This window comes from Fonsecaea nubica (genome assembly GCF_001646965.1).
Source record: "Fonsecaea nubica strain CBS 269.64 chromosome Unknown Scaff93, whole genome shotgun sequence".
NCBI lineage: Eukaryota > Fungi > Ascomycota > Eurotiomycetes > Chaetothyriales > Herpotrichiellaceae > Fonsecaea > Fonsecaea nubica.
The window spans coordinates 63953-90445 of record NW_019173766.1 but is presented as its reverse complement, the minus strand read 5'-3'; the positions used below and the strand labels follow the sequence as shown (position 1 = coordinate 90445).

At 52.7% G+C, this 26493-nt stretch overlaps 11 protein-coding genes across 11 annotated transcripts; 6 read left to right on the top strand and 5 right to left on the bottom strand.

Moving 5' to 3' along the window:
* Positions 1-774: 774 nt before the first annotated feature.
* Positions 775-2436, top strand: AYO20_09730 (hypothetical protein; the record flags this gene model as incomplete). Its single annotated transcript, XM_022647999.1, has 2 exons — positions 775-792; positions 982-2436. The coding sequence occupies 2 exons, from the start codon at positions 775-777 to the stop codon at positions 2434-2436; spliced, it is 1473 nt and encodes a 490-aa protein (XP_022496047.1).
* A 452-nt stretch (positions 2437-2888) lies between these two features.
* AYO20_09729 (hypothetical protein) lies at positions 2889-4423 on the bottom strand (the record flags this gene model as incomplete). Its single annotated transcript, XM_022647998.1, has 2 exons — positions 2889-3088; positions 3166-4423. The coding sequence occupies 2 exons, from the start codon at positions 4421-4423 to the stop codon at positions 2889-2891; spliced, it is 1458 nt and encodes a 485-aa protein (XP_022496046.1).
* A 1072-nt stretch (positions 4424-5495) lies between these two features.
* Positions 5496-9520, top strand: AYO20_09728 (hypothetical protein; the record flags this gene model as incomplete). Its single annotated transcript, XM_022647997.1, has 4 exons — positions 5496-6740; positions 6812-6832; positions 7886-8196; positions 8269-9520. 4 exons carry the CDS (start codon positions 5496-5498, stop codon positions 9518-9520), a joined length of 2829 nt encoding a protein of 942 aa, XP_022496045.1.
* Positions 9521-10660: 1140 nt separating this feature from the next.
* On the bottom strand, positions 10661-12043 carry AYO20_09727 (hypothetical protein; the record flags this gene model as incomplete). The annotated part of the gene is made up of 1 exon (XM_022647996.1): positions 10661-12043. One exon carries the CDS (start codon positions 12041-12043, stop codon positions 10661-10663), a length of 1383 nt encoding a protein of 460 aa, XP_022496044.1.
* Positions 12044-12839: 796 nt separating this feature from the next.
* Positions 12840-15198, top strand: AYO20_09726 (hypothetical protein; the record flags this gene model as incomplete). The annotated part of the gene is made up of 5 exons (XM_022647995.1): positions 12840-13519; positions 13575-13816; positions 13868-14274; positions 14340-14422; positions 14526-15198. The coding sequence occupies 5 exons, from the start codon at positions 12840-12842 to the stop codon at positions 15196-15198; spliced, it is 2085 nt and encodes a 694-aa protein (XP_022496043.1).
* Positions 15199-15796: 598 nt separating this feature from the next.
* Positions 15797-16498, bottom strand: AYO20_09725 (hypothetical protein; the record flags this gene model as incomplete). Its single annotated transcript, XM_022647994.1, has 3 exons — positions 15797-16129; positions 16203-16350; positions 16398-16498. 3 exons carry the CDS (start codon positions 16496-16498, stop codon positions 15797-15799), a joined length of 582 nt encoding a protein of 193 aa, XP_022496042.1.
* A 760-nt stretch (positions 16499-17258) lies between these two features.
* Positions 17259-18922, top strand: AYO20_09724 (hypothetical protein; the record flags this gene model as incomplete). Its single annotated transcript, XM_022647993.1, has 3 exons — positions 17259-17361; positions 17409-17509; positions 17564-18922. 3 exons carry the CDS (start codon positions 17259-17261, stop codon positions 18920-18922), a joined length of 1563 nt encoding a protein of 520 aa, XP_022496041.1.
* An 855-nt stretch (positions 18923-19777) lies between these two features.
* AYO20_09723 (hypothetical protein) lies at positions 19778-21377 on the bottom strand (the record flags this gene model as incomplete). Its single annotated transcript, XM_022647992.1, has 2 exons — positions 19778-21211; positions 21279-21377. The coding sequence occupies 2 exons, from the start codon at positions 21375-21377 to the stop codon at positions 19778-19780; spliced, it is 1533 nt and encodes a 510-aa protein (XP_022496040.1).
* A 780-nt stretch (positions 21378-22157) lies between these two features.
* Positions 22158-23081, top strand: AYO20_09722 (hypothetical protein; the record flags this gene model as incomplete). Its single annotated transcript, XM_022647991.1, has 1 exon — positions 22158-23081. One exon carries the CDS (start codon positions 22158-22160, stop codon positions 23079-23081), a length of 924 nt encoding a protein of 307 aa, XP_022496039.1.
* A 414-nt stretch (positions 23082-23495) lies between these two features.
* On the bottom strand, positions 23496-24728 carry AYO20_09721 (hypothetical protein; the record flags this gene model as incomplete). Its single annotated transcript, XM_022647990.1, has 1 exon — positions 23496-24728. One exon carries the CDS (start codon positions 24726-24728, stop codon positions 23496-23498), a length of 1233 nt encoding a protein of 410 aa, XP_022496038.1.
* An 840-nt stretch (positions 24729-25568) lies between these two features.
* Positions 25569-26474, top strand: AYO20_09720 (hypothetical protein; the record flags this gene model as incomplete). The annotated part of the gene is made up of 2 exons (XM_022647989.1): positions 25569-26007; positions 26071-26474. 2 exons carry the CDS (start codon positions 25569-25571, stop codon positions 26472-26474), a joined length of 843 nt encoding a protein of 280 aa, XP_022496037.1.
* Between the last annotated feature and the right edge of the window lie 19 nt (positions 26475-26493).

Sequence of the window (26493 nt, the reverse complement as noted above, 5' to 3'; positions counted from 1 at the left end):
CCTCTTTTGCTCTCCACTTCATATGTATCTGTATCCCCTCAGGCCTGTAAAAGTAATTTAGTACTACCTGGGTACTACACAACGAAAAGTTCATATTGCCTCGTGCAAAGTGTGCCGAGTACCTCGTAGGGGGCTCGCACCCAGATTGACCATCGCCGCCGACATCGTTTCGGGACAACAGTCAACCCGTCTCATCCACAAGGTGCCATCCAGGCCATCCACCTCACCCCAATTCGGCCAGGTAGGTAGCGGTAGCGTCCCACATAAATAATACCTCCTCGTAAGACCTGTCTCTATACGACTCGACGAGCGCCGCACCAGTGGATACCACGACGTTTCTCCGAGGACCTCCACTCGCACTCCCTACGGATCGATTCTTGACTGCTTCCAAACTCGACCGGGACAAGCTGGACGAAAGGGGTATTCGATCGGATAATCTCAAATAAAATCAGAGATGCGACGGCCTGCGGTGCGGTCCGGTTTGTGGTGGTTAGAGGTTAGGGCGGCCCCTAGGCCAATCCTACCCTTGTCACCTGTGAGGCTGGCAATGGTCAAAGGCTATTTGGAGATACCGAGTACGATTATGTACATCTCTCTCTTCTGTTTCAAATAGACGGAGCGCAGTCAAGTCGCGTGGTAGTATATATTCAGCACCAGTGCCGTGGCCCGTGGAAAGGTTCGAGTTGACAGACAAACAGGTGATCAATCTATCGGTCGTTATCGTTGGGAGGTGAAAAGGTGAAAAGGTGAAAAGGTCAAAGGCAGGGAGAGACAATGTCTTGGGTCGTCGAGGTATGTGTTTCTCGTCTCTTGTAATGATATTCCATGTCCATCCTTGTCTTTCCTCCTGTTCCTCCTTTTCTCCTTTCACGGTGTGATTCGGCATCCATGAATCAATGGGAGGGTGGTGAGGGAAGTGTTGGACAATGTACGAGAGATGTTGGCTGACTGGATGGATGTACGTATATGGGTGAATTATAGTACATGCTCGGCTTCCACAACTGGTGGAACAAGATCAACGCGGTCAAGGAGGACATTTTGAACCAGAAACTCGCCTTACTTCAGTCATCCTCTTCCTCTTCCACCACCTCGTCGACACACCAACAAAACCCGCCTCTCCTTCGACTCGGCATCCTCTCCGCCGCCGCCATCAACTACACCGCCATCTGGGACCCCGTCTCGACACACCCGGACGTGGTCATCACCGGTCTCGCGGCCCGGGACAAGGCGCGCGCAGAGGCCCAGATCGCGAGCAACAAACGCTTCTTGCCCTGCGAGTGCAAGGCCTACGGGTCGTACACGGCGCTGCTGGACGCCGACGATGTCGACGCCGTGTACATCGCCGCGCCGAACGGGTTGCATTACAAGTGGGCGCTCGAGGCGCTCGCGCGGGGCAAGCACGTCCTGGTCGAGAAGCCCATTGCATCCAACGCACGCCAGGCCCGAGAGTTGCGCGACGCCGCCGCCGCGGCCACGGCGAGATATGCACGCCGGATCGTCCTCCTCGAGGCCTTTCACTGGCGCTTCCACCCCAGCGTCCACGTGGTCAAGCAGCTCCTCCTGGACGGGCAGTACGGGCGTGTCCTCGGTGTGGACGCCCGCGCCATCCTCCCCGGCGGCGTGCTCGGCACGGACGACATCCGCTTCCAATACCGCCTGGGCGGCGGGTGCTGCATGGACCTGACGTACGTGTTCAGCGCCATCGCGTACTTTGCCGCCCGCGACGTCGCGGACCCGAACCTCGAGTTCGAGGTCGTCGACGCCAACGCCCGTCTGAACCGCTCGGACCCCTTGGTCGACGAGGCCGTCGAGGCGACGATCCGCATCAGAGATCCCAACCCTTACCCTCGCCCCGAAACCTACGCTAGCGAAAGCCCCAGCGACGGCAAACTACCCGCAGAGATCACAGCAACCCTGGCCGCCGACCTCGCGCAGCCCAAGCTCTTCGGCCTGATCCCCAAGCTCTGGGCCGTCAGCGCCCCGACCGTGACGATCCAGTGCGAACACGCCGAGATTGTCTTTGAGAATTTCATGGGGCCCTGGACCACGCATAAGATCTCCGTCGTGCCTGTGGCGCGTGACCCGGCTACTAATAAGATTGTCGAGCGAGGGGCAAGTCAGTCGGGTGTGTCGGGCGTGAAACCGGCGACGCTCAAGCAGTTCAAGGGCGGGCCGCTCTGGGATCGCGAGTTGAATTCCGCCTCGGAGGCAGCGAACAGTGGTGGTGGTGGTGGTGGTCAAGAGTGGTGGACCACCTACCGGTGGCAGCTCGAGGCGTTTGTCAGGATGATTCGCGACGGTCAGGACGACTCGGGTACTCACCGCTATAAAGGTCCCTGGGTCGACGTGGCCGAGAGCATTCGCGTCATGGAAATGATCGATAGCACCTATGAGAAGTTGGGGCTGCCGCTTCGGGGGGTGGAGGGAGATGGGTGAAGAGGTGGCCATGTAAAGGAATGAAGAGATGGACAGACTGGTGCATGAATGAATGAATAAATCCACAGCAAAAGGGACATGGATGCGGCTATGAAGATGGACAGATATGGACCCGTGATAGTGAGCTGCGGCTCTGTATGTCTATCTACATTGCTCCCGCCAACAAGGATATGTAGAAGGGAGGGACCGCAATCAGAGGGAAGGCATTTGTATTTCCAGCAACCTACATATCTGTAACACTCTGTTGCAATGGCCAAGTATCCGACCGAGCCTCCAATGGATACAGTATGGAGGTCATTCCTCGAATCCCTCGACTGACCCCAGACGACGAGCTTATACTTTCATGCTACACGAAACACAAACCACACATCAGCAACATTCTAACCAAAGGACTTTTCGACAACGTAAAATGGGACACGGCTCAGAAGTACCGGGACTTGGACACACAAAACTTACTTGATGTTGATCTGCTTGGGCTCCAGGTACGCCTTGAGCCCTTCTTCACCCAGCTCGCGGCCGCTGCCGGATTGCTTAACCCCTCCAAAGGGGGACTGGATCTCGGGTAAAAAGGGGCTGTTGATGGAGACGCCGCCGGTTTCGAGCGCAGATGCGACGCGCAGGCCGCGGGTGAGGGAGGCTGTGTAGATTGACGCTGTTTCCAAACCGTCAGTCTCTTCGTGCAGGAGACAAAATAAGAGGAGGATAGAGCGGACAAGGGGAGAAACATACAAGCCAACCCGTACGACGACTCATTCGCCAACGCAATTGCTTCCTCTTCCGTCTTGAACGTCTTGATGCTCATGACCGGTCCAAAGATCTCCTCGTCCCAAATCCGACTCCCCGGCTTAGGATTCACAAAGATGGTCGGCTCAATCAGGCACCCCTTGTCTCCCTTTCGGGACCCGCCGGTGAGTAGCTGAGCATCGCCCTTGCCGATATCAATATAACCCATCACACGATCATATTGAACCTTGTCGACTACCGGACCATGTGTCGTCGTTGGCTCCAGCGGATTGGCGCCCATGCCGGCCGAAACGGCCTCAAATTGCTGCTTGAGCGCCGCCTCGAATTTGGGCGCGAAGTCTTCCTGGACGAGAACCCGGGATGCCGCCACACAGATCTGTCCGGAGTTGACGAGGAAGCCCTGTCCCACGCCTCCGACCGCAGCTTCAAGCGGTGCGTCACTGAACACAATAGCTGGCGATTTGCCCCCTAGTTCGAGGGTTACCCGCTTCATGTTCGACTTCAACGCGGCTTGTTGTACCGCCTTGCCACCTCCAATCGAGCCGGTGAAGCTGATCTTTGAGATGTCCATATGCGAGGCTAGCAGCGCGCCAGTATTTCGTTCCCCAGTCACAAATTGAACAACTCCATCGGGAAAGCCTGCCTCTTTGTAGAGAGGAGCAAGGCCAAGGACTCCCAACGGTGATTTTTCTGATGCCTTGAAAATGAACGAGCAACCTGCTGCCAGGGCTGGTGCTATCTTCCAGCCGACGTAGAGAAAGGTGGCATTCCAGGACGCAATTCCGGCGCACACGCCCACAGGTTCGTAGCGGACGATCTTGTACACGCCGTTGTCCTCGGCGAACGTTTTGCCGGGGATTTTGTCTGCCCAGCCTGCATAGTAGCGGTACACGGAAACCATGTGAGGGAGGTCAAAGTGCTTAATCATGGAGAACGGGCGACCCGTAGGCAGAGACTCTAGACGAGCGAGTTTATCCAAGTTTTGCTCCACCAAGTCGGCGAATTTCAGCATACACGCTGCACGTTGGGCACCCGTGAAGCTCTTCCACGGGCCCTTCTTCGCCGCTGTGACGGAGGCCGCGACGGCGGCGTCAATGTCTGCACTGTTGGCCACATGGATATCTTCTGCCACAATGCTTTCATCCCAAGGATTCGTGAGGGTCAGGCGGTCTGAGCCTTTGGATGGGACGAAGGCCCCGTTGATGTAGAGTTTACCATTGTACTCGTCTGAAGAGAGAACCATTTTGATGATGGAGGAACTGTCCGATGCTGTTGCACGTCACGAAGTATCTGAGGAGGACTAAATCAGTGCAGCTGGAATCTTTGAAGGGCGGTTTTCTGATTAATATCTTCTTTTCTTCCGCAACCAACCTTTCCTGAATCCAGAAACAGAAACACGCATGTGCTTGCAACAGGCGCCTGAAGGTCGCTATGGCTTCTCCAGCTGTCAGCACTAGAACAATCACCAGCAACTACTTTGAGGTTTTCTGCGAGACTCTTCTCCTTCTCCACGGAGACCTGACTTCTTCAAACTGTAGCGGATGAAAGAGGTCGACGGTTTTCTCGGTCCGCCTGGCCATTGTCTCTGACCACATACGGCTTGTTTTGGGGGCCGATCCACCAGACTCATGCTGCCCGTGGACAGACAGCATCTCAGGCTGGAGCCAATTCCGCGAATGTTTGATTTGGCAAATGGGACTTCGGCAAACACTTGGCTCAAAAGCTCTTTCGCAACCAATCGTTTGCATTACCGCGTTGGCCTTTGTCGACTGGGGTTCGTACACGTGTAAAAGGTACGGGTTTTGTGCAGAGAGAGCAAAGTCATATTGCAGAAACGCGGAATCTAGACCTCGTCAGCTCCTGGGCCTCCGGTGCACAAGTTTGTAATCATTGTCAGCTCCGATGCTTCTTTAGTCTGCATGACTACCTCGCAGCGTAGTAGGCCAGTGAGTATAAGCAGCTCTCAAGTAGGAAGTCGGGAGCACCGCCGCAAGATGTGACGGCGAGCATAACTACAAGTATAGTGATGCAAGTGAGAGAGTTTTGGGACGTGACAGAAGGACTTGTTAAAGCCTCGTGAGCCTTGCTCAGTGGATTGGGAATGTGAGAGTCGATCAGATGAATGCCAAGGCTGGCGGAATTCGAGGCGTCTCTTATCGATAAGGACCACGTGAGGAGCTGGTGCGCTGTTGGGGTGGCTGTGGCATCGGTGCGACTTTGTCTGAACCCTGGAGTTGTTGATGCATGCTTCAAGTTCCCCATTAGATCGTTGAGAAGTGGCCCCGGGCCCTTTTGAGGGCATTCGTATCACGACCATGGTCTCCCCAGATCTAGCTGCAGCTCTGCAGTCGATTGCGAACAGCCCTGCTGCGTCCAGAAACCGCAAATACACTGACCTTCTTGCCCGACTGACGAGCGAGCATTCGACATCGCCTGAGCAATACGCTGCCGACTTGAATGCCTACTTCGACTCGTTGCTCTCTTCTTCCCTTGGGATTATCTCTATTCGCCCTCTGGTGGCTGGGCTCATCGACCGGCTCGCCACCGCTCCATCTGAGGTCAAAATCAAAGTTGGGTCACATGTCACTGAAGCCTTGCAGCCTCAGTTGGCCTCGTACGAAGAGCAGGATGCAAGAGTCAGAGAGATACTAGCGGACGGATATGAGGCAGAAGAGGAATACACCGCGGCTGCAAAAGCACTACAAGGTGTCCATCTCGAAACCACTCAGCGTCAGGTTTCCGAGCGAGCCAAAGTCGAGATATGGATTCGCATTGTGCGATACTATTTGGAGGATGATGACACTGTAGCGGCAGAAACGGCCTTGAACAAGATCAAGAACTCGGCCGCTGCGGCTCACGTCTTGAAGGACGCTCCTGACCTGAGACTACACTACCAGCTATCCCAGGCTCGTATCTTGGATTCTCGCCGAGACTTCCTCAATGCCTCGGCCGAGTATCTCAACGTGTCTTTCAACACAATGATAGCCGACGAAGAAAAACGACGAGCTCTGTCTGCAGCAATCAAAACAGCTATTCTTGCGCCCGCCGGACCCCAGAGAAGCCGGACTCTTGCTAAGTTGTACAAGGATGAGCGATCGCCAGAGACAGAGGAGTACGGCATCCTCGAGAATATGTTTTTGGATCGGCTCTTGTCAGCGACTGAAGTGGAGGCTTTCGCAGCGACATTGTCACCTCACCAACTTGCTAAGACCGCAGACGGGAGCACGGTTCTGAGCAGGGCTGTCGTTGAGCACAACCTCCTCGCTACCAGCCGACTCTACATCAACATCACCACGGCAGCGCTTGCACAGTTACTCGGTCTCAAGGATGGCAAGGAAGAGACTGCCGCTGAAAAAGCCGAAGACTATGCCGCCAAAATGATGGAACAGGGTAGACTGAGGGGCGAAATCGATCAGATTGCTGGCATCATCCATTTTGAGTCAGTTCCTGGTGTTGCTCTGAGAGGTCCACTGCGTGATCTCCGAGAATGGGACCAGGGAGTGCAAGGTCTGGTTGAAGATGTGGAGCGTTGCGCTGCAGGTATCAGTGAGAATTTCCCGGTAAGCCGATACGAAGCATTTTCGATAGGAGATTCACTTGCCGAGAGCAGCCGCTGACTCATATGATGCAGGATCTTGCAGCAGAACGTATGGTACATTGATACTGGAGGCTCAACACCTTACGTGCGTTGTTCTTTGTCAGATACACAACACCTTTAAATGCACATGACATGAGGATGCCTTGCAAGGCTCGACAGGGACAACAATAAGCCGCATAGTGTCGAACATCGGCTCACCTGGGCTCGACGGGACTCAAGTGCCGAGGAGGTCGGTTTGCTTGACAGGGTCCGTCAAAGACAGTCAAAGGATACGAAACACGGTATGCACTTGATGGTGATCGAGGCAAGAGCGGGAGATCCTTCTGAACGATACTGATGTCTCGCCCTCGCCCTCGCCCTCCCCGTATCGCCGAATGAACCGTGGGGCGTCCGTCCAACATATTGGGGTAAAGATGGACTGGTACAGAAGTAACCATTCCTGAAGTGGATGGACCGGGTGTTGTCATCGGATGAGGACTTTTAGGAGGGAACCACGGAATTGGGAAAGACGAATCGCCATAGCTTGCCGCTGTAGTGCATCTTTCGAGGGCGCGAGATGGACAATACTCGGCGACCAACGAGGGTGAGGGGAATGGGCTTGACCACCCCCAGTTAGGTGACACAATGGCGGGGTACAGGCTGCTGGGAGGGTGGGAGGCCTCTGGGCACTGCTAGGCGTCGCAAGGGTCCCCGCTGCCGACCTGCTGAGAGCCTGCGAGGCCCGCTAAGCACTACTCTAGTATCTTTAGATGCGCCCTGCAGCTTCGTCCAATCAATCGTCCGCAAATCTCAGCTCTCACTTCCCGACTTCAACTTCCGTTCTCTACACCTTCGACCCGTCTACCATCGCCGCTATCCAGGTTGGCCACCGACTCGCTACTTTGTGTGGGCACCAATACCCTCCCTTGATCTGACTGATTCTACATGCAGTATGCATTTCGGTCCCGGGCATTGCCTCTAGACTCTTCGATCTCAACGGCACAACCTTGAGGTTATATAATCTTGTTCTCTCCTCTCTCTAGTCTACAAGATCACCATCCGTCACCCTTTGTCTTGTTTGAATCGGTATCTTCTCCCAGAAACCGCACTCGGAACCGTTGTAAACAGTCGGACAGCATCGCCAGAATGTTTGTGGCATCGCTCCTCTCGCCTTGGGCCCTTCTTCTCCTACCAGTCCTATACTACATCCTTCCATATCTCCGAAACTGGGCTCTTTTAAAGGTCCCTGGCCCTCTCCCAGCCGCCCTCTCGAATCTATGGTTGATGTACCAATGTCGGCGAGGGCGAAGATATCAGACTGTCGACGACCTGCACAAGAAATACGGCAAGGTCGTGCGTATCCAACCAAATCATGTCTCAATTGCCGACGACAGTGCCATCAACACTATTTACGGCCATGGTAACGGATTCCTTAAGAGGTAAGCTAAGAGCATCATCCTGGATGGACAGCCGCATTTGGTTTCAATACAGTCTAACATGTCCAATTTAAGTGAATACTATGACGCTTTCGTATCCATTCGTCGTGGCCTGTTCAACACTCGCGACCGGGCAGAGCACACTCGCAAGCGCAAAGTCGTCTCTCACACCTTCTCTGCCAAGTCCATTGGCCAATTCGAACAGTACATCCACGCCAACCTGGAGCTGTTTGTGCAAAAGTGGAGGAATCTTTCTAACAACAAGAAGAATCCGCAAACCGGCTATGCTTCGATTGATTCTCTTCACTGGTTCAACTACCTCGCCTTTGACATTATTGGCGACCTTGCGTTTGGGCAGCCATTCGGCATGCTGGAGAAGGAGAAGGATATTGCAGAGATCCGCAAGTCCCTCGATGCTCCACCTACTACTGCCCCAGCCATCGAAGTCTTGAATCGTCGAGGTGAGGTGTCAGGCACACTGGGCTGCCTACCGCAATTGAAACCTTACGCCAAATACCTCCCTGACCCATTCTTCAGCCAAGGCGTCGAAGCGGTGGAAAATCTCGCAGGTATCGCCATTGCGCGAGTCAAGCAGCGACTGGACAATCCCAATACTGATCGAGTGGACCTTCTCGCTCGTCTTATGGAAGGCAAGGACGCCAATGGTGAAAAGCTCGGACGCGAAGAACTGACCGCCGAGGCCCTCACGCAACTCATTGCGGGATCCGATACCACGTCCAATACCGCCTGTGCGATCTTGTACTATGTTGTACGCACCCCGGGTGTGCTCGAGAAATTGCAAAAAGAACTTGACGCAAACATTGGCCCGGGTGTCCCCCAGTACGAGCAAGTCAGGGATCTCGAGTATGTGCAATGGGTGATTAATGAGACCATGCGGATCCACTCCACCTCGTCGCTGGGTCTTCCCCGTCTCACGCCCCTGCCGACACCTGACCATCCAAATCCCAAACCTGTCGAAATCCTAGGCTACACTTTCCCTCCCGGCACTGCTCTGTCCGTTCCCTCATATACGATCCATCACTCCAAGGAAATTTGGGGTCCTGACGCCGACGAATTCGTCCCTGAGCGCTGGTCGGAAAAGCGACTTACGCCGCGACAAAAGGAGGCCTTTATCCCCTTCTCGGTCGGACCCAGGGCGTGTGTCGGCAGGAACGTAGCCGAAATGGAACTGAAATGCATGGTCGCATCAGTATTCAGGAACTTTGAGTTCCGAGACGAGCACGAGGGCCCGCTACAGACAAGGGAGGGCTTCCTCAGAAAACCTTTGGGATTTAACGTCGGCATTCGTGTGAGGGCCAATGCTTGAAGGAGTCCTGTCCAAGCTCTCCCTAATTGATGAGAAGGAAGAATGTCCCGTTGTGCGTGATGTCACCTCGGATTTGAGTGTTTTGGGAGGTTGTATTCAATTGTTGACTTTTCTATGCATTATCTTGGTGATTCCGGGGTCTTACATTACCTATTACTCTTTCACTGTGGAGAGTGGAGATTGCGAGTTGGTCGAGCTCGAGGGTGGAAATCTCAACACCGCCCGCCCCCTTGACATGAAAAACGGATGCGATGACGATGACGACGACGAAGCATGAACCGGTACACACTATGGATTGAGATTGAGATTGATATTGAGACCCAAGTGGCAGGAATATTCTACTACGGTACGAGGTACATAACATATTGGCGATTGCGGAAGCTGGGCTGCTGCATTTAGTTACGGCGGAAGTAAGCATCGCTTGGAACAAGGACGCAATGGGCACAGAGCAGCAGCAGCTTTCGATATCTGCAACTGCTTTTTGGAATCTCGTCGAACAAGAAAAGCTGAAAACTTGAATAATGTTCGATTTCTGACTATCGTTTACCCTGTCCTTCTGGAAAACTCAAAACAAGCCTTTCTTTCCATTAACTCTCGTACATGTCTATGTCATACATGTCATACAAAATTGAGTACGTAGGTACATATGTGGGTATCATTCAATTTCTATCTCTAATCTTTTTTTAAAATAGGACATAAAAACAATGTACATGACATATCAGATGCTGACTGGATCGTGCTCGCCTCCTAACCAAACTCTCTGTATAATAACAAAAAAGCGATGCCCGGATAGTATAAACTGCGCTGTTGGGCGTATAACAGTTTTGAAAACCCCGAGGAAGGAAAAGAGACAAAAGTTATAATATTGAAAATGTTGTCCCATTGCATGGCCGGTAGGAAAGGCCCTGGTCGTTGATATAGATTCATCGTCGCGTCAGGTCAGGCCATTACGGGAAACTCGGGCCGGTGGAGGTTGGCATGACTGAATTCCAGGGTCGGGCTTAGTCTTAAGGTGGACGGGTAGGCTGTAACGTCTCCTGTCGACCGAGGAGAAGGAGAAGACGAAGGGGTGGAACAAGATGATAAGTCGCTGAGGATCGAGCATGTCAGAAAACAAGCCGTTCAGAGAATTCAGACTCTTTATAGCTTCGCCTTCAGCTTCTGAGGATCCTCATTGACCTTGTTCTCGTCCACAGCCACAACGACCAGGACGGCAATGTCGTCCACCTTCCCGCCATGCCAGGGGTCGTAAGGAAACTGCTTCTGCATCTCCTTGGCAAACGGGCCATCTCGTTTGGCGTTAAGGCTGGCGTTCTTTGCTTCCCCGACAATCGCCGCGGCCAGCACGCTCTGCAAGGTGCCGGTCGCGAGAGGCAATTGTTGGACGGAACTGTCAACGGTATCCGAAATTCGAAGCTTATGCTTGTGGGGAGCGAGTTGCTGATCCACCAGCTCAGAGAGGACTGGCGAGACTGTGTAGCCTTGGTCCTTGGTTCTCAGCCAGGCACCAGTAGTCCGCATGTGTAAGGACACAATAGACAATATATCTTGGGAGTTGAGATTGTCCCATACACCGTCCGTCGCCAGCACAAGGACGTCACCATGCCGAAGCATATGGTCCGCTAAGTCCGCGCGTTCCGGCTTGTCGTTCAGAGGCAAGCCACCAAAGATCATGGCTTGGGCCAGAATGTCAGGCGGAGTGAGGCTCATCTGATAAGGAGTATTGAAAGCGTGAGTCTGTGGGATCGAATAATGTTGCACTGCTCCTAGCCGCAATTGCAGAAAGCCTGAGTCACCCAGATTTGCGATTCGCATGCGGCCATCTCCTTCTGTCACCGCAACACAGGCCGTTGTCCCGCCAGCGTGGATTGTAGGATCCCTTATCGTTTTCTCATAGCCTATCTCGAGAAGTTGTTTAGGGCCAAGCCGCTCTTTCAATGACCAAGAGAGAGTGGTCTCTGCCATGTAGCTACACAAGCCGTGAGAGAAGTCAGCTGGGTCAATTCCGTGCTCGGACCAGCCACCGACGCCGTCCGCAATGGCGAATGCCGTCGTCGTGGGGTCCTTTCCAACACGAGCGACAAAGTATGCATCCTGCCCGCTGTCAGGCCGTCGGATCCTCTTCTCCTCGAGCGTGGAACCACGTTGAAGACCCAACCCATCATCGTCGCTCGGAACGTACTCGTATGTGCTCAGTTCTGGACGGAATTTTCTACCTTTCCCGCTCGAAGACGCCGCGATGTGTAGTGAAATATGCGGGATGGCGGAATTAGACATGCTGGAGGAGGTAGAAGGGACAGTGGCTGCACGGCGCGGCGATGAGTGCAGGTTCCTCGCGTTGAACCTATAAGGATCGAGACTTCGACGGATATTTTGGTGGAGGTCTAAAAAGACACGGTAAGCAAGGGCTGGATCGTGGCGAGAGGATTTGCCCGCACGGTGACTTAGGTGTGAAGGAGTAAATATCAGAGACCGAGCAAGGAAGGTCGGTGCTGAGCGGATGGGACCAGCTGCAGTGGACATGATGCTTTGTTCGCAGGGTTATAGGAGCAGGTGAAGGATATCCCCGCGGATTCGGGCATTCGAAATTGTAGACATGGGACGAATCTTCTGCTGGTATCGTGTAATATTCAAACGAAAGGAGTCTCAATCGATCAAAGAGCGGGATCAGAGTAGTGAGCGCGGGGTGGTTATCAAACTGTTCAAGATAAATTTCCTTTTTGATGTCGCGATGCATATCAGGCGGTTAAAGTTCGGAAATCGCGTCAAAATATATTCTGACGTCCAATGGACCTCAGCAGGCACCATTAACCCAGTTCATGCTGCTTCGCACTCCAGGATAGAGTGCCACAGACTGACACATGATAGCTGACCAAACGAGATCTTGGTGGCCTCGCCTCCGCATTTGTGTCTCCGGCAAGAATGGATCAGCTCAAGTACCTCGTCGCTGCAGGCGGTGCGCGGCGTTGTGCGAGGTAGAAGTCGACGACTGAGAGCGCAGGCTGAGACTATGCACGACTCATTTGACTGAGCAGTCAATCCCATGAAGGTGACTTGCTAAGAAGACCCAACCATAGTCGTGATGTTTCCAGATGCGGACTGCCTCTAATGTTTGCTACGAAGAACGAATTGGCCAGGCAGAGTACTTGGCATTGCAGAGGTGAAAGCCACACGCGTTCTCTTGTGTAACCTTCCTAAATGCACTTCTATTTCTGCTGTTTGGCTGGAGTCACTTTTGAAAGAGATTCAGCTGCTCCTTACTTGAACAGAAGCAACCAACTCGGCCAAAGAAGACTGACTCCAGTTCTCATAGACCATCATGAACACTCACGATGTCTCAGATGTTCCACAGTATTTCGAGTTCCTGCGTCGGCAGAGGCAGAGTCTCCAAGAGGCACAATCTCGTAAAGGACAACGCCCTCAAGCAAGACGATCCAGGGAAGAAATCACAGTGAGGTTCAGATTCAGTCTCATGATGGGGACAGCTGGACCGGGCTCCTACGACAAGTTCAACCTACGATCCTCATTCATCCCTCCAGCTTATCCTCCCTGCACCAGTGCCTTAGCCGAACTGAAGAAAACGATGATCAAAGATCTTCTCCTGGAAACACACCACAGAGGCACTTATCTACTATTGAGGTCAATTACCCCACCAGCCAAGATGAATGCGATTATGACCATCGTGGAAGACGAAAGCCAGGATGTTGTCATGTTGCAGCTGTACTATCAAGAGGGAGAGAATGACTGCAAGATTGAGGACATCGCTGGAGAGGGCACGATCCTGATTGTGCGAGAACCATACTTCAAGTTAATGTCGGATGGAGAGTATGGACTCCGCGTTGACCATCTCTCGGATGTGACATATCTCCCAGCATACGATCAGAGAGTCCCAAATCATTGGCAGAAAGATATCATCGTGGGTAGCGCCTCGGTCGACGATTGGAAGATCAAGGGAAACGACTTCTACAGAGGTTCTAAGTATAGAGCTGCTATTGAATGGTGAATTTCCATCGGATCCTCTCCGGTACTTCGAAATATGTTAACGTTTCAGCAGCTACACGAAAGCCCTCGATTGTTCTCCAACAGAAGACAAATCTGGTACCATCAAGATCAATCGAGCTCTCGCCTACATCAAGACGAAGCAGTTCGAAGCCGCGCTCTTCGATCTGGAATATGAAACATTTCCTCAAAAGCCAAACGAGAAAGCTCTCTTCAGTAAAGCACTAGCATTGTACCACCTCCAGAGATATCGAGAATGTCGTGAGGTTCTCAAAACTGTCCTTGTGAACTATCCTGGTAATGCACCGGCGAAAACAAAACTCACTCATACCATACGACGGCTTGCAGAGCAAGAAAGCGGGAAATACAACCTCAAGGGCTTGCAAACGGAGGCCGCTAAACTGCGACCGCCGCAGCTGGATCATGCTACATTTTCAGGTCCGGTTGCCATCAGAACTTCAAATGGTCGGGGACGCGGTCTCTTTACCACAAGAGCAGTCAAGGCTGGCGAGCTTCTTTTGTGTGAGAAAGCATTCGCGTATGCCTTTGATGACTCTCAGAAAGCAACGGCGGGGGGCAATTCGACTATCTTGATCAACGCAGAAACTAACTCCATAACTATTGGGGCTCAGGCGGAACTCATACAATTGATCGTTCAAAAGATGTATCGGAACCCGTCCTCGGCGACAACGATCACCAATCTTCATCACGGCTCATATCAACCTGTCAAGATTACTGAGGTCGATGGCACACCGGTGGTTGATACGTGAGAGAATCATCCTTTTGTTACTGACTCACACGTGCTGACTTGCTATCCCAGATTCCTCGTTACACGCATCATAAGCTTGAACTGCTTCGGATGTCCACTCTCGTCTCGCGCGACCCATCGACGTCTTTTGGAGGGTAAGGAAAGACAGAGGACTCATATCGATGACGATCAATTCCACTCTTGCGGGATTTGGGCGATGGCATCATACATAAACCACTGCTGCTACAGTAACTCCAGACGGTCTTTTATCGGCGATATGATGCTGGTTCGCGCAACGCAAGACCTTGCTGCTGACACAGAGATCACATTCTGGTACCACTTGCCTGGCGTCAATGACTACGACGAGCGACGGAAAAAGTTCCAACATTGGGGTTTCATGTGCGACTGTGCCATGTGCCAGGATGAAAAGGCCACGAAGAAGAGTGTCTGGGCAAAAAGAACCAAGTTGAGGGCAGACGTTCTGAAGCACTTCAAATCTGACAGCAAAGCGAATATACCTCAGATTGAAACCGTCCTCGCCGAACTTGTTGCTACATATCCTCGACCGGCTTCTGATGTGCCTCGTCTCAGTGTGTGGGATGTCCATTTGGGCCTCGCAAAGATGTGTCTCGCGCATCGGCAACCAGTCCAAGCCGTCGAATCGGGGGTGAGCGCTCTGGAATCTCTCGGCTATGTGATAGAAGGAGGAAGGCTGCCGCACATCCTGGGCACGCCTCTGGTCGTCAAGAAATGGGGTCTGATGCAGGACCACCTTGTCGAGTGCTGGATGGTCCTCGCGAGGGCTTACAGCCTGGTGGCTCCCGATCTCGAGGTTCTAGCGATCGAGTACGCTAGGACTTCATACAAGATTTGCGTGGGTGAAGACGACAGTTTTGACGAAACATACGGCAGGATATTCAGGGGCGACTAGCGTCAGGCAAAACTGGGTGAATGAGTCGCAATGATGCTATCTGCTGTTCGTGGCCCTATGGAAAGAAAAACGTCGGAAGCAGTTTCTCAATAGTCGATGTGTAAGGAGTCACTTGGCTATCTCCTGTCAGAGTCAATCAAGAACAAAGTCATGTTTTCAATAGAGTGATCTCCCAGGTAGTTCATCCTCGCTCTTTGAGAGCAACGCATCTCGCAAGAACTATTACATCCACTCTGACCACTCAGAAAGCTCTCACATACACAGGCATCCTTGTTGATTGTTACACAGCGCCAAAAGCCCTCCCACTCAGCCAAAACAAAAACGCTGCATATCCCAGCTTCAACATAGAAGTCGTCGCAAAATTTGGTGTTTCAATTCCACCTCCCATATTAACCCCCGTCCCACAAATCTTGATACAGTCTCGAGACAAACACCAGCCATTGTTTCCTCGGGCCTTGCCTCTAAAATTACAGAACAACTCAGCTTGTCGACTTTGTGGTCCCTTCTTCGGCGGTCGGTGTGAGTCAAGATTCCCGGCAGACCAATCCGATCAAAATTGTCAAAAGTTCTTGCACCGTAAAAGGGCCAAAGTCCATCCCTAGATTTGCAACTTGATACTCTTTTCAATGTCGTAAAAGGTACTCATAGACGGCTGATCGCATTTGTTGGTCGCCACGTGCTGGCACAGAGCACTCGCGAAGCGGAAGTCGGTTGCACAGTCGGGACACTGATATCGCTTGTCGTCGTACCAGTGATTGACATAGGCGCCGCATCTCTCGTAAGTCTCGAAGATATAGTTGTCGACATCGTCCCTATCAATCCCACTCACACAGTTGCCCGATTCCAGATGGATCATCATGGCAGCGAATTCCGAAAACATGCGGTTGCAGCCGAGGCACTCGATCTCCAAAGGGAGATGGCTTCGCTTGTGCTATTCAATTGCCTTTCATGTCAGCTCATCCTCGACTGGGACAGCACACGCCGAAGAATCTCGGATAACAGACCTGTGTCAGATCATTGGGGTTGTTGAAGTATTTGCCACATTCCGTACACATGTTGTGGACAGCAATGTCATGAGAGTTGAGACGGGCCGGACTGCGGAAATACGTGTTGCACGGCGCGCACATGTTGTGGACTTCAACGTCGTGCGATCTGAGCAGCGCGTGGGTATCAAAGTCCAGGTCGCAAGGCACACAGACGTTATGCCGGTGGGAATTGTCCACATGATACTGGCATGCCTGAGGTGAGACGAATAACCACTTGCACCGCTCGCACCACTCTCCTCGGTGGGCGTCGGCATTGCGGCAGTGATTCAGACCTCCATCAAGTGAAATGAACACCCGATCGCAGGGACTACAATAACTGACATTCTTTTCGGGGTTGGATACAAGCTGGTTTTCCCTAACCATGATGATGGCAGCATTTACCGGGTGTCTCTTGAAGGAGAGTCGCTGTCCTTGAAGAGAGTGGGGTCGGAGGAAGTGAAGCTCTCCCCTCCTCCAAAGAGGGTGGTTGCCTAGGCACACACTAGCTTGGAATGGTGGCTGCTGCAAACGCCGCCAACGAGGCTGGGCAGTTTTGTTGCTGTCTCGTCCTCCAACTCTCAGAGAGAGGGTTGGCCAAAGACCTTGGGAGGACAATGCTATACTTTCTGACGTATATTTCAGAAACTTATCATCTGCGATTGAGAGCTAGGTCAGAAGTGGAGCTGTGTTATTGTGTTGGATCAAACTCAAGTAATTCTGACTTTTATCAGCCTCGTTGCATGGAGTTGTAGCCTTGTGGGAACTTGAGTGCGGGGAAATGCGCGTGGCTTACTTCATTCCTGGTCGCTTACTAGGCACACAGTGACCGCAGTCCACTGAGGGGCTCCCAAAGGAACGGAGGCTCCAGCTTTTTAGGTGTTCGGAACAACCTCTATCATCCACTCACTTCTCGAGCTATATCAAGCCTCAGAAAGACGTCATACGCGTTTTCAAAGTTTCCCTCACCACCCTCCGACATAATAAACCTGTATACGTCCGATTTTGTCTGAGAGTAAACAGCTCCCATCTCCCACCATGGCCGCCCAAGTGCCAGCTGCGCTGAAGACAGCCGACATTACCCGCTTCGCCCACCGCGCAGCGCAGCTCGAGAAGCCCAAACCTATCATGGCATACTGGTGTACGGCTCAGCCTTCAGATTTCAAGCGAAGGTTAACCTGTTCATAGGCGAATACTGGATCGTCAACCAAATTTTATCCAAAGGCCTACACAATGCGGACGAAGAGAGCCTAGTCTATACGACAACATTGATGGACAAGCTCGAAAAGGTGTGTGTCCTTGCGATGCTTTGATTGGGAACCCTTGCTTATACTGCGCCATAGTTTAAAGCTGAACATGTCCAAGAACCTGCGGTGACCGACGACGTGGTGGGGAAAACATACGTGGAACAATTTGGGCTGGAAACCTTCGAAAGAGCAGACAATGCGGTGCGCGCAAACAAGGCCTCCAGGCAGACGGCAGACACCTTCCAAGCTTCGGCCACCTTTCTCGATCTGCTTCAGATTTGGGGTCCCGTGGAACCCGAAATCGCCGCCAAAATCAAGTTCGCAAAGTACCATGCCTTGAGAATAGCGAAAGCTCTGAAAGCGGGAGAAGATCCAAATTTGTCCAACCCCAAACCACAAACTCCGAGTGAGGAGGCTCCCCCGGCGCTGGACCCGGACGATGCGGAAGTAAAGGCGATAGAAGGAGGTAGGGACGGCACCAGACCAAGACAGCCCTCTGTTGTTGAAATACCCGACGAGGCCGACAAGATTCAGAGAAGCCTTGCGCAGCGGTCGCTGCTCGATGAATCCTTACATCCCTCCCGAGACACATCAATGCCACCTCCGGCCACCAAGCAACCGTCGATTACTGACGTTCTTAATGAGGCAGATCGAATACAAAGCGAGCTTGCTCGTCAGTCATCTATCGACCAGTCCCTGCATCCTTCGAGAGCACCTTCTGCTCCACTGGGGAGCGACGTGTCTCCTTTGCCAGAACAAGATCCTGCTGCATTCTATACAAATCAGACCGACACAGCTGATATTTCGCCGCTAGAGCCTCCTTCTGAGCGAAAGCCTTCGATAGGAGGAAACTACTTCCCTGTGGTACCATCAGAACCGGCAGAACCAGCCCTCCCGTCACCGCCAACAACGGTGGGCGATGCTGCCCTAGACCTGCCCGCCGCACCTTCAGGACTTGGAAAAGTCAACACCGATATTCCTCCCGCACCGTCTGAACCCTCTCTTACATCCGCACGGAGCGAGCTCGGCGCCGCTCTCAACCTGCCTACCCGTCACCAATCTCCTCCTCTTCCGCCTCACCGCCACGGTACTCCTCTCCTACCAGCTCCAATCGATTCATCCCACCAGATTCCTCCCAATTTCCAACCACAAGTCCCACCACCTCAACTTCCAGTCAATCCACCACAGATTCGACAAGCGCGTGGCCCCGTACCACCTATTCCCCATCAACAGCAAACCCCAGCTTCCATAGCAGCGCCGTCGCCGATTCATCCTACCCGGATAGCGGCAGTCTCATCCCCACAGCCTCAACCAGTTAGCGTTGAGGTTGACGAGGAGGCGATCTTGAAGGCGCAGAAGCACGCCAGGTGGGCGATTTCTGCGTTGAACTTTGAGGATGTCCCAACTGCAATTCAGGAGCTGAGAGGTGCATTGGCCTCTCTGGGTGGTCTTTGATCGCGGCATACGGTGGAATCCCTGTGTTATTATAAGCTGCATCCCGCACCGAACGTCCGGGAAGTTGGAAAGCCGGAATATTTATACCCAGAGCACACAGCAAGATGTATAAATAAGCGTCAAAGCGAGAGTCTCCTGTACCATGTATACCGTTGACGTTGAAAGGCATGAGAAATCAAATTAAGATCAGAACAAAACCCCCACGTCGACTTTCCCTCCTTCGATCCCTCCGCTTTATAGACGCACGCGACCACGAAATATACATATACATGGTCCCCACGCCGGCCTTGACAGGTAGACCATAAAAAGGCATATAGACTTTCGAAGGAAATGGTATTTTTGTAGGGGAGATAGGAACGAGCCAATATGTACCTGACCCACCCCAAGGGGCTCTCTGTCCGTTTTCTTTATCTGGGTCCTGTTCTACTTTTCCTTTAATGCTCTCTCCTTTTTTTGGTCTGGTGGTTTGGTTTGATCTGGGTTTGGTCTGGGTTGATCAACTGACTAACTAACTAACCCCTCTCCCAAAGTATTTGGTGTTTTGTCTCGTCGTGATTTCGTAAGAGGGTAGAAAAGAGTTCATACACGGGGGAAAAGGGCGGGAAGATGTTGAAATGAATGTGCCCAGATGAAAGAACCAGATGTCATGTCTGCTGCTCGATACTTGACCGATCTTTCTTGAGGTCATGTTTTCCACTCGTGGTGGGAGTAAATATCAGCACAGTGCGACCACTCCGGTTCGTGAGCGCAGTTGCAGGGCTTCGCGTCGTCCCGTGTGAAACTTCATATCCAGGTGGAAATGGGAAGGCTTGTGATGGTGGTGGGACGGGACCCGAGCAACTCAACCACCAAAGCTCAGTCAAACAAATCTCCCGCTCGCCTCCTCACTCGCTTCTCCCTGACCGGTTCGTCGAAGAGCTCTTTTCCTTCGTTCCTCCCGCTGCTCCGATTGTACTGATTGGGGAATAATTCCTTCACTTCCAGAGCACGACCCTTGATACTCAGCCCTCCTGAGCCTTTGATGCTGAACCCGCTTCCGGTACCTGAGCCCTCGGATGATCCCTTGATGGAGAGGCCGCTAGCATTCCCGCCACTCGACGGGAATAATTCCACTCCTGCGTTTGAGGCCCCATTCCTCATTGATTTGGTGCTGTCGATTGAGATGCTCTTTCTGGCAAATCTCTCGGCGAGATTCTCCTCATTTTTGGCGTCCATGGCGTGGCTCCTGCGGTGATTTGAGCGAGGGGAGGTTTGCGCGGCGGACAGAAGATCAGCCTTCAGCCGTTTCGCTGCGGCGGCATTGGCCCGATTTTGTGTGGCATCGATGGTCGGTCTAGGTGCTGCTGGAGCTGGATCGGTCGACATTGAGGTGTCTGCATCCGAAGTTTTGTTGGGAAACAGCTCGAGTTTATCGGATCGGAGACCACCACCCGTCTTGTTGTCTGGGGTGGATGCTCCGAATAGCTCTTTTCCTGCGTTGGAGCGCACGCGGTCACCACGATCACGATAGCCTCTCCGTCGAGTCCGTCCATCATCATCCGAATCCGAGATTTCGATGTCATCGCTGCCACGCATGCGCGTGCCTGGACTAGCGCTCCGTCGTCTCGCTTTCGTGGCGCGTGGAAAAAGATCTCGACCTCTTGCTTTATTGATCTCTGTGTCTGTCGTAGGTGCATCGTCGTACATACTAGCCGAAAAACCTCCCGCATCATCACCATTTGCGCGGTCATTATCTCTCCTTCGCCTATGGAGTTCGCGGTCGTCAAATTTTCTGCGCCGATAGTCTCCGCGACTATTCTCGAACTCTTTCCGCATTCGTTCCGTGGGATCTTGGTCCGGGTGCATGAGGTAGTATCTGCTTGCATCTCTAGCACCTTTCTTCTTCCTGTCACCTTGCTGAGCGACGCGAACCACAAGCATACTTCCCGGCCGGCTGGCCAATTGTTTCGTGGCGCGCAATTCGAACGGGCTATTCGTCAATTCTTCGACCGTGACCGAGTTCGCGAGGAATGCCAGCTGCGCTCGTTTTGCGGTATCACTGTCATTGAAGCAAATGTTCGCAGAGGTATCGTCGATCCATTGGACATGAACGCTGTCGCCGACTTCACTAAAGTGGTCGTGTACAAAGGCAAGAATGTCACTTGTGTGCATTTCGTCAACACCACGAATGTGGACTTTGTTCCATTGCGGTTCGAGGGCGGGGTCTTCGGTGTAGATGGCTGGGATGATATTCGAGGAGTCGGTGGCAGCGGGTGCGCCAGAGGGGACAAACGACGGTTCTTCGCCTTCCTGTATGGATGATAAGTATGGGAACATGCATTCCAGCGTGGTGAGGGAGATATGCGAATCATCGTACTTCGAGCTCAAACTCATCATCAAGAGGTGGGCCTTGATCATCCATATCCATGTCGATGTCGATGTCCATCAGATCGGCGTCCTGCGCCGATGTGGCCATTGTTGGTTGCATAGCCAAAGCCATGTCTCGAATGAAAGGCCTTCCGGGGGTTTGGAAGTGGCAGATCCAGACAGTAGACTGTCTAAATAGGGTGATTGATGTCTGAAGAAAGGCTTAAATGAGATCGAACATTCTTCAGAGTGACGAAGCGAGGCTGTCGCATCCGAGTATTGTGAACAAGCTCCCAGCCGAGTAAGTGGTGAAATCTGACCCGATGTGAATTTGAAAATGACGTAAATGGCAGAATCGGGATATGAGTGTCATATAATACAGATGGGAATCAAGGTTAGAGGAAGGTGACGGCAGGCGCAGAGACAGAGAGACAGTGGTTGATATTACATGGTGGGAAAACGCGAGGCTCAGACCAGCTTCAAGGCTCAAAGTCACGGCGACATCATTTCTTGTCCGACACCCGAGTTCGGACGAATATGACGCTGCTTTAGTGGGTGTCTCCTCACTAGTATCACTCCGCATTTTCCTCCCCGCCGCCGAGCCGATGACCGGCGACTTGAGAGGAGCAAATGATTTGGTCTGACACACATTTCTCGATCCATATACGGCCAGTTCCCACGTTATCACTATATTTATTTCCGTCAGACAGGTCGTTATATTCTCCATCAACGCCGTGTCTCGCTCTGAGCACGCAAGGAGGATGGCGAACCTCGGGTGGTGCATCACTATATATATCTAGGCAAGCTGGGTTTGCGGCAAGGCTCTTCGAAGAAGAGATCGCACCTATCCAGATATCATCGCCCCAGTTTGTTTTGATCGTCTCGCACGATGAATGCCACTACAGCTTTGAGGCTGGTCCGCCCGTCTCGCCCTACTCTACGCAATGTCCTTCCTTCTTTTCTAAATGCCCCAACCAAGAGAAATATCTCGATACAGCGAGTGGCCGGATCACTGGGCGCCGAAATCCACGACGTTGATCTCGCCAAACTCTCGGAAAACCCAGGTGTTGTCAAGGAGATCCGAGAGGCTCTTCTGCAACATCAAGTCATATTCTTTCGCAACCAGAACTTGGAACCCAAAGAATACCTCGATTTCACCGCTCACTTTGGCAAACCCGTCGAATACCCCTTTGTCCGCGGCATTGACGGCTACCCCGAAATCATCCAAGTCCTCAAACAAGAACACGAGGTCATCAACTTCGGAGGAATCTGGCATTCGGACACCTCCTACTTTGAAAACCCACCGATGGGGTCGGTGTTGATGGCCAAAGAAGTCCCCCCGTACGGTGGCGACACGTTGTTCGCGAATCAATACGCAGCATACGAGTCTCTGTCCGAAGGACTCAAGCAGACGCTTTTGCCCTTGAAGGCCGTGAGCACCTCAGCCAAAGCCGACGCCAGCAAAACCCGCGAAGACCGCATCCGTGACTCGGGAAACGCAGCGGCAGCGTCCTCGCTGGAAGCACTTCACCCCGTCGTCCGAACACATCCCGAAACCGGCAGGAAGGCCCTCTACGTCAACGTCGCCCATACCTCACATTTCGAGGGTTGGACAGAGGACGAGTCCGCGCCGCTCCTGCAGTTCCTGTTCCAACACCAGGTCAAGCCGGAGTTCACGTGCCGGTTCCGCTGGCAAGTGGGCAGCATCGCCTTTTGGGACAATCGATGCGCGCAGCATAATCCGATCAACGACTATCATGGATTCCGACGAAGGATGCTGAGGATCACTCTGGAGGGTGATCGACCTGTATAGGGTGCAAAAAAGGGTTGTTGCTGAGCGCTTTGAATTTCGTCTGAAGATACTTTGTTTCCCACCATTCCCAAGTGACCTCACATCTAATGAGTGCACACAAGAAAGCCACTGTTCGTGCATTAGATCGAGGTACATATATCCAAAGCATGTTCGTTAGCCAAAGTATTCCGTTGCTCAATGATCCTGCAGAGCTTTCCAATGCAAACCGGGCCAACTGTGGCTGACGCCCACCAAACACGCTCGGTACGTAACTATTTGCGCCTTTTCATTCATTGAAACTCAGAGCCCACAATGTCTTTTCTCGCAGCTCAACATGCTGCCTTCTGATACCAGTTGATACATTTGTCGTTGGAATAAGAGATATGCAGCGCCGACTGGCCTTTCTCCAACCAACACAAACTTTGTGTGATGGCCTCACACCGCCGTCACGGTACCGGCTACCACAGAACCTGGCCTCCACTCATCATCACTGTCGTCTCGGTCTTTTAGTTTGCGAGGGGTACTTGAGTGAACCGGTCCCTCGTTGTCGCTGTCAAGGGTGTACTCCGATGCGTCTTCATCGGTCCAGGACTCCGGAGAGCGTCGACGTCTGGTGCTGCGAGGTTTCTGGTGGGAAGAAGAGGCTCGAGTGGTCCTGCGGCGTTGTGACAGCAAGGAAGAAGACTCCGACTTGGATCTCCTGCCTTGCTTCGAAGTCGCCAGTGGTGCTGACTTATTTCTCCGTTCGTCAAAGCTGGAGCGAGCACGGCCAACGCGATTCCAGAAGTTCTTAACGGCGCTGTGACCAGTTCTCGTCACACCATCCTGGAGTTGCATACGACTCAAGGCCTCTCGAAATCGTGCTTCCCCTTTGAGTTGTCGCTCGCGGTGGATGTCGAGCATGTGGCGGATACACGCCTCCTCCTCCCACAAGGCCCAGGAACGGGTTGGATGTTGAAGGCGAGAGGCAGCAACAAGATGTGCAGGAGCCGGATATGGCATGAAGCCCAGCTCCTGCCCATCCTCATCGCCGTCATGATCGTCTTCACCTTCATCAGCGCTGTTGCTGGGGGCGGACGAAGCGGTGTTGATGTTGGAAGGCGTCACAGGACCAGCCTCTGACGACATCTCGTTGGAGGTGGTGGTGCCATTCTCCTCACTGTCGCTATCCTCGTTACTCCTGTCGTTGCTCTCATAACCAGGACCATCACCATCGCTGTCACTCTCCCAGCCACCGCCCTGCTCATCGTCATCTGCATCATACTCGTCCTCGTTTTCTGCTTCTCCGTCGTCTTCTTCCTCATAGTCCAGGGACATAAGCACATCGCCATCATCAGCAAGTGCCTGTCCAGCCACCACAGCAAGTCGCATTGCGTCATCTTGTATGGCGCCACTCGGTATCCCATTCACCGCCTGTTCATCTGTAAAAGGATCTGACACATTGCCAACAGCGGGCCTGCCGCGGCTGTTTGCCTTGTCCGCGAGAATTGTGCTAAAATATTCCGATATACCAGAACGTTCCGCCAGGTATCTCGACAGGGCGTCTGGATGTGCATCGAGATAGTCGAACACCTCAGCGTCGTTAAGAGGGAGTATTTGGACAATCGGCTGGCAGATGCTAGACACAGCATCCAGAAAGAAGGACTCGGTTGCATCGGTAAAGGACATTTTGACCAAATAACTGCGTGATAGACGAGAGAGACAAAGAACAATGAGGCAAAAGGGTGGATGAGAGATGAGGGCAAGGAGTAGAAAGAGAGCTCATGGCTTTATATAAATACGTTTCGACAGCATATCCTGCATGTATAGAGGCCATTTATATTGTACTTGTTCGGACACAATAACATGCATTCAATGTGAGTGATGAGTTGAACTGATTGGGGTAGGCCGAGACACAATGATCTCAATAGGAGCAATGTGACATGGACTTCGTCGAGCCGAGTACTGTCGACAATAGGAAATGAATGAATAGGAGAGGATCGAAAAATATGAGCGCTGTGCCGCACCCAACGTTCCATTCTCGAAGCATTCACTAGAACCCCGACATTGGGAAGGAGCAAGAATAGATGTCACCGAAGTCAATACCAATATTCACTGACCTCAAAACACTTTGCCCGTGTCAAAGGACATGCTGCTCAGCCTTGCTGCCATTTGCCCCTGTACGACAAGGCTTTCATTTTCATTGGACGTGGACGTGGCAGTGGCACCTAGGGCGGGAGACATGGGATGCGCAAATAGAATGAGATCTTTGCGTCACAAGCGTGGAGATGTATGAAAAGGATATTCACTCCGTCGTATATCAAGCCATCGGCAGGAGGGACGTGTTGTTGGTGGAGGCAGGAGGACACCAAGATTAACACCGTACACTCCACCGTATATCCACATACATCTTCACTACGGAGGAGCATATACTGACCGCGGTCAACATCCTGCACATGCGCTGCGCAATCGCTCAACTGATCTCATGCGCTTCGCTTTTGTTTATGCACAGAGTCAACCAAGCTAGCCATGCCATGGCCCAAGCTGTGGTCTTCTTCGACAAAGGATGAATCCGGACCCCAGAAGCCTCTCGCTGAGAAGGCCACAGATTCGTGGGATTCGAAACCTGCTGTGCACGATCAGCAACAACCTGCTACATCCGTCCCTCCACAATTGAGAGCCTTCACTCAACCCGAAACTATCCTGGCCGCGGCTATACTGACGACAGTTTCTGTCGGCACGTACAAACTCTACAAGTCCTATCTGCGCAGGATCCCACAGGCGATTAACATCAATCCGGGGTTCTTTCGGCGGAGAAGCATCGTAGGTCAAGTTACGAGCGTGGGAGATGGAGACAACTTCCGCATGTATCATACGCCGGGGGGCAGATTGGCTGGCTGGGGTTGGTTCCCGGGACGAAGAGTGCCAGTGAACAAAAAGGATCTGAAGGACCAGACGGTACATTGGTGTAGGTCACAAGCTCAAGGCTACGGGAACTGACGCGGCGAGTAGATACATGTCCGCCTCGCAGGGATCGACGCCCCCGAACTTGCTCATTTTGGACGGCCTGCACAACCTTACGCGCAAGAAGCGCTTGACTGGCTCACTGCCTACATCATGGGTAGGCGTGTTCGAACCTATGTCTACAAAGCAGACCAGTACAGCAGAGTGGTGGGCACCGTCTACGTCTGGAAGGGCCTCGTGCGTCGCGACGTCAGCCTTCAAATGCTTCGGGCAGGGCTTGCTACGATCTACGAAGCGAAGTCGGGTGTTGAGTTTGGTAGGGCCAAAGAGGAGAGGTACAGACGCGCGGAATGGTGGGCGAAGACCAGGAGAAAGGGCATGTGGGCGGCAAACAGGAAAGACTATGAGAGTCCGCGAGAGTACAAGACCCGACATGGGGTTGGAAGTCCCCAGGATGGAACGAAGCAATGATGTGAGGGCAAACACCCGT